The sequence below is a fragment of the Oryctolagus cuniculus genome, chromosome 2 (genome assembly GCF_051225735.1).
Source record: "Oryctolagus cuniculus isolate XC-2025 breed Fujian yellow rabbit chromosome 2, ASM5122573v1, whole genome shotgun sequence".
Lineage (NCBI taxonomy): Eukaryota > Metazoa > Chordata > Mammalia > Lagomorpha > Leporidae > Oryctolagus > Oryctolagus cuniculus.
In genome coordinates this window covers 20,996,872-21,002,871 of record NC_142868.1, presented here as the reverse complement: position 1 = coordinate 21,002,871, position 6,000 = coordinate 20,996,872, and the positions used below count along the sequence as shown (strand labels likewise).

The window sequence follows — 6,000 nt, the reverse complement described above, 5'->3', positions numbered from 1 at the left end:
AACAAAAACCCATTGCCCGGGCGGGAACTGGGCTGCGCGGCCGGCAGAGGGGGCAGTGGGAGAGGAGAGCGCACGGTGGTGGTGGTGGGGGGTGGGCGGGGAGGGGCAGGGAGCCAGAAAGTGGGGGGCACTCAGGAGCGAGGGGCCAGCGGGGAGGCGGAGGGGGAGGTGCGGGGTCGCCGAGCGCCTGGGTGCCGAAGCGGGCGGGCGATGAGCGGGAAGAAAGGGACGCGACCGGGCCGGGCGGGGGGCGGGACCCGGCGGGTCCCCACCTGCGTGGGCGCGCGCTGCCCCGAGGGGTGGGAGCCCGGGCCGGCGGGAGCGGCCGGGAGGCGGGCCGGGCAGGAAGGCAGAGGGAGGGAGGGAGGGGACGGGGACTGCGAGGCGGGGAGGAGCCGGCGCGCGGCTGGGGCTGCGGGGGCGGCGGCGCGGCGGCGGCGGCGGCGGCGGGTCCGGCGGTGGCGGCAGGTGGCCCCGCGCGCGGCGGCCGGCCCGGCCGGGGGCGGGCGGGAAGGTGGCGCCTCGGGCGGGGGCCGGTCCCTGCTACCAGGTGACCTGTTCCGGCCCGGATCCGGGCGGCCTCGCCATGCAGCGGCGCGGCGCGGGGCTCGGGTGGCCGCGGCGGCAGCAGCACCAGCAGCAACCGCCGCCGCCCGCGGTCGGCTCCCGGGCCGCAGCCATGGTCCCCCCGGGCCTCGGCGGCCGCCCTGCCTGCGCGCTGCTCCTGCTCTGCTACCTGGTGAGCGCCGGACCCTGCTCGGGTCCTCCCCCTTGCGCGCGGGGCCCCGGGGACGCGGGCGTGGGGGGGGGCGGCCGGGGACCCCCGCCGCTAGTTTTTCGCTGCTGCGCCCCGGGCGCTCCCGGCACCTGGGATGGGCAACCCCGGGGCGCGTGGACCGCACTTGCCGCGCGGTTCTTTCTCCTTGCGTCCGTCCCTCCGCCTGCCGGGCTCGCTCCAGATCCGCGCCGGGTCCCCTCCGGAGATCCCTTCTCGTACCTCCGCTGCACTCGGGGTCCTCGGTCCCCCAGCGGCCGCTCCCCAGCCCCCTCCCCTGCGCTCCCGGGCTCCTCGCAAGCTCCTCTCTCTCCCGTGCCCGACTTGGTCTCTCCGCGCCTCGCCCCGACCCTCTGAGTTTCCGCTGGGTGCTCCCAGCCCGGGACGCCTTTCTTCCTCTGCACCTCGCGTCGCCGGCGCTCTCCAACTCCGCCTTGGTCACTCCAGCCAAGTTGCGGATGCCGGGAAGAAACCTAGTTCTTGGTCGCACGCTCCCCGCCCGCCCGAGTGGTGACTTCAGCTGCGTCTCGTACGTTGTCAGTTCGGAGACTGTTTGGCTTACGCGTGTCGGTTTGCCATTTGCACACTTCTGGTCTCTGTGGCACTCATCAACTAAATGGCAGTAACCTAATTTTCCAAAACCAGCTCGTTGGAAATTCTAGTGTCTTTGAGACCCTCGCCATAAGGTGGGGGGAACTGCTTCGAGTTCCTTTGAAGGCTGCTGGCTGCTGTTTTGAATTCTCCAAAACAATAGTGAATTCACACAAGGTGACACCCTTCCTGCCCAGCCTGTCTTACGTCCCAGGATCCTGAAGAAACCTGGGGTTATCTCGCCATATATTACTGTAAATAAATGAAATGGGAAATGCTGAATCATGAAACTGATGTAATAGGAAATTCACAGAATGCTAAAAAAAAAAAAATGAGCAATGTCATTGTCCAGAATTCTTTTTTATTTCTGTAGCGTTGTCATTCTGCGGAGTCTTGCTTTTTAGAAGCTGAAAACTATTTAGAAAATACTAACAGGAATTAGAATTTGATTCCAAAGACATTGGCCAAGTTTCTTTTAATGCTCTTAACTTCTTGGCTGTTGCGTTTCTCGATGCAAGAGCGGGTACAAATGTGCATTGTGATTCTGGCTTTGCATCTACCTGTTGAACAAGCTGTGCTGTAACTCATATTTCAGAATTAGCCAATATCAATTTTGGGGTTGGATCTGCTTTGTAGTTTCATAAGGAGTTGGCAGTTAGCATGACTGATTCCCCGCCCCCCCCGCTCAAGGGATATTATTATTTCATATTTATGCCACAGGGTGACGGCACAGAGACTCATAAATAAAACTGCCCTAACAAATGACGGGGTTTCAGGCGCTCCTGGCTGCCCACAGAGGCACAAGGGACGTAGTACAGCAGCGTGTGAGACCTGTACAGGTGATCTGGAATGTTCCACGTGGAAATCGCGGGACCTGCCCCCGGGGGGCCACTTCTTGACATCTCAAGAAATGAGGATAACGGGAGCTAAGCCTGGAGGCCTGTGTGGTCTGGGCCGAGTGGGGACTGGCAGTGGAGCAAGTGTCGCCGTGGGGTGTGGAACAAAGGGGACGTGGAACAGGGGGCCGAGCACGGGGCTGATGGCCGGCCGGCTGCAGGGAGGTAGATGGCGAACGGCGAGCTAGGGCTCGGGAAAGAGAGGTGATAGAAAAATGTCACGGTGTGGGGGGTGACTAGAACACGGTGGCTGTCTTGGCAGCCTGGGAAGGAATGGGTTTGGAGCACCCTGGAGGGGAGACCGTGGGTGCTCCCTGGGTGGCACGGGTAGCACGGGCTTCTGATGTGTGCCGCGGTACAGGAAAGACTGTGATAGGCGGGAGCCTTTGGCGACAGAAAGGAACCCAAGGAAGCGAGAGCCTCCGCTTAGGAGGTGGGCTCCACGGTTTCCCGTGAATGCCCCGGCCTTGGCAGGGCGCTCTCCCTGAGGTCCTGCTGCAGGCTGGGGTGTCCTGATCCTGCACAGGTGTGGTGTGTGATCAGGGAGAGTGTAAACGTCCCCGTGAAGCACCTGGCAGGACAGAGGCACAAAACAGGTGGGTAGCTGTGTGCGTTCCACTCAATCCAGGAATGCTTCCTGGAGGAAGTGATTGGTCAGGAGGGTGGGAATGGACACGGGGAGGGTAGAAGTTGAACGGAATAGCTCGGCAGGGGCTCCGATTGGTAGATACTAGGAGAAGCTGTTCCGTCATTTGGAAGCCTGTATTGTAATAATAGTAGCTTGCATTGTGCCAAGTTTAAGCTTTGTTCAGTGTTGACACTAGCGGGAACTGAGGCAGGAGCCATTCAGATCTTTGTTCAGATGAGGTGTCAGGCTCAGAGAGGGGGGAGTAAGCTGCCCTGGGCTGCACAGGTAGTCAGGGATTAAATCCGAATCTGTCTATATCGGAAGCCTAGGCCCTCACCCAGGCCACTGTGTTGTCTTCTGCATTTTGCTGCCGGTAACCCAGTCCCCTCAGGAGGAAACGGGCAAGGTTAGCAAAGCTCTAGCCATTAGCTGCCGCCCGCAAGTGGCCAGGATGTGAGGTCATGCCGAAAGCAACCTGAAAGACAGAGCAGGAAGCGCAGGCCACAGACTAGAGGCAGGATGTTAAAGAGAGAATGAATGGGTCAGACCAGAAAATCTTTGCCGCCGGTAACGGAGCGATGAGGGATTGGCGCGCTCTGGTGCGGGGACTTGGATTTGTGGGAGTGTGTGTCCCGGGGGCACGGCGCGTGCGCCTTGGGCCCCGGCCAGTGGCCCTTTCGTGACGTCCTCCCTTCTTTGCTTTCTGAACAGATGCCTTTAAGCCCTGGCTAGGGGTCGGGGGGTGGGGGAGTGTGCGTCCTGCAGTCGGGGTCCCGAGCAGGTGGGTGCTGGGGTGGGGGGCCGCCCTCCTCCCTCTGCTGGGACAGCGTAACCTTCAGTGTGTGACCAGGAAGACACTGTGACTGTAGCTAGGATACTGCCAAAGCATGAATAATTGTGATGAGGCCTGAAAGATAAGTCACGGAACGATGCCAGGCAGATTTCTGAAAGGATGATCCCCGAGTCCAGCGGCTGCCAGAAAATTCTGGGTCGCCAAAGGTCAAGACGCTGAGAGCTTCTTCCGAGGGGGCGAGGGCCTCGGAAGCAAAGGGTCGCGACGTGGCTCCCACCGAGGTCGCTGGTGCCCAGTGACGGCTCCATGCAGCTTTCCCCTGCTGGGCACACCCCCTTGTCTTTTTTTTTTTTTTTTTTTTTTAACATCATTAGCTTTCCCTTTCTCCACTCCTGTAGCCAGCCTGCAACAATGGAGCTTCTAGAAGACAATTTTGTCCAGTCTGAACTCTGGTCTCCAACGTGCAGTTTTTTCTTAAATGAGAAGATAAATCTCACGGTGGCCAGTATGGATGTCAGCTGTAGAGTGGAAATGTTCAGGGTGGATGGACATGCGTACCTGTTAAGACAACCAGAGGACAAGAATCAAAGGACATTAGCAGCCCGGGTGTCAGCGGGGGTCGTCGTCCAGTGTGGCAGTGTGGGACAGCATTCTCTGTGAGAGGCTGCCTCCATTGCTTAGCCACCTGGGAGAATTCCCTAGCCTCCTACTACGTGTGCAGCGCAGCACACCGGAAGCTCAGAACAAGGTAGAGGGACCCTCAGTTATTCAGCTCCAGGAGGAGTGAGTATCGGATTTGAAGTAGAGATGATCCCTAAGCTTCCCGTCAGCCAGTGGCCTCCTATTGGCACTATGCTGAAGGCAGGCTGTGTTCAGAAAGGAACAGTTTATTTTGGCAGTTGTATAGGGTCACAGTCTGAGATCTGGTGGGAGGGCCCTGTTGCTTTGGCTTCTGGCGATGGTGCACTCGCTGGCGGAGTCACATAGCCAGAGACAGAGCTCGTGGGCCTTGTCTGGGGGGTCTCTTAGAAAGCCACCAGGATTTAATCACGGGGCTCCACCCTACTGAGCCGAATCAATCCAGTCACCTCCAAAAGGCCCTGCCTCCACTCACTGGGATTATATGAAGGTGCCACCCTTTCAGTATTGTTAGCATAACACACATGGTCTTTGAGGGAAGAGTAATACTCAGATTCTCCAAACCATAGCACATTGTAATCCTGGCCATCGCTCCTGCCAGGCCTGGGGTTCGCCTCTGCCTTCTAACTGGAAGTAGCCTCAAGTGAATTCAGTTATGGTATAGATAGGCTCATGCCATGCCCCTGAGAACGGACCTCGGGGTCGTGGGCCAGCTGAGTGGGACTGAGCACACTCTGCCTCGGCTGTCTTGCCCCAGAGAGGGGCTCACGGCGCTTGGGGAGTTGCCTCCGCCCGGTGTGTGTGTGTGGAAGGGACTGTGTTCTTCCCAGACACGAGGCACACGGGTGTGACCAAGTTAAGTCTCCGGATTCCCTCACCCGTATCCAGAAAGGGGTGACAGGTGTCAAGGCAGGTGCGTGCATTCAGGCCCTCATTTCGAGTGTTTCTGGACGGCCATGGCTGACTTTGGAATCAGCCGCTGTGGGTGTGAAATTTGGTTCTGCTTTGTAGGAGCCGGTCTGCCCCGTGAGCAAGTTCCCGATGTCTCTGAGTCCGTTGCATTCTCTCTGCTGGAAAACTGGGGGTTTGTAAAGCTCACAAGTGAGACGTTCTCTGGAGTTCTGTTGGAGAGGAGGAGGTTCGGGGCAAGCGACAAAAATGCCTCGCACACAGTAGGCACTTGGCAAAATACAACCAAACCCGAAGAACCCGCCTATTAAAGAACCCGCGTATTAGGTCATGCCGGAGAGGTCTTCCACTCCTAGGTGTATTGATCACGTTTGTGGTTTCTGTGGTCAGCTCTGTTGGGAAGGACTCGTGTTTGCCTGGGAAATGTTTCCCAAGGCACATTTTTTTTTTAAGTCCATATCAACATCACCACTCATTCTGCTTAATTGCCTGCTTTGTTGACATAAACAGAATTTTTGCTTCTATCCAGTCAGCAGAAATGGGAAAACTAGGCCTTCTAAGCTAAGGCAATTACCTTTTTGACCTATGCAAGTTTGATCCCGCCCATTCGGAGAGAGAGTGCTCGTGAGCCAAGGTTGTCTTAGGTGACTGACGGGGCAGAAGGGGCGGCCATGGGGAAAGCAGACACGCCACGCTCGCCGCGACGGAGCTGCGCGCGGGTTCGAAAGAGGAAATGAACTTCCCGGAGTGGGACTTGAATGATTTCAGA

At 58.2% G+C, this 6,000-nt stretch overlaps 1 protein-coding gene across 2 annotated transcripts in view; it reads left to right on the top strand.

Moving 5' to 3' along the window:
- Positions 1–418: 418 nt before the first annotated feature.
- Positions 419–6,000, top strand: part of SEL1L3 (SEL1L family member 3) — a 109,920-nt gene continuing 104,338 nt past the window's right edge. The window contains exon 1 of one of the 2 annotated variants that reach the window (XM_002709381.6): positions 419–739. In XM_002709381.6, the coding sequence (XP_002709427.1) occupies positions 587–739 (153 nt within the window). In that variant the 5' untranslated portion in view covers positions 419–586. The remainder of the gene's footprint in view (positions 740–6,000) is intronic. The other variant, XM_017350581.3, reaches the window with a different exon arrangement.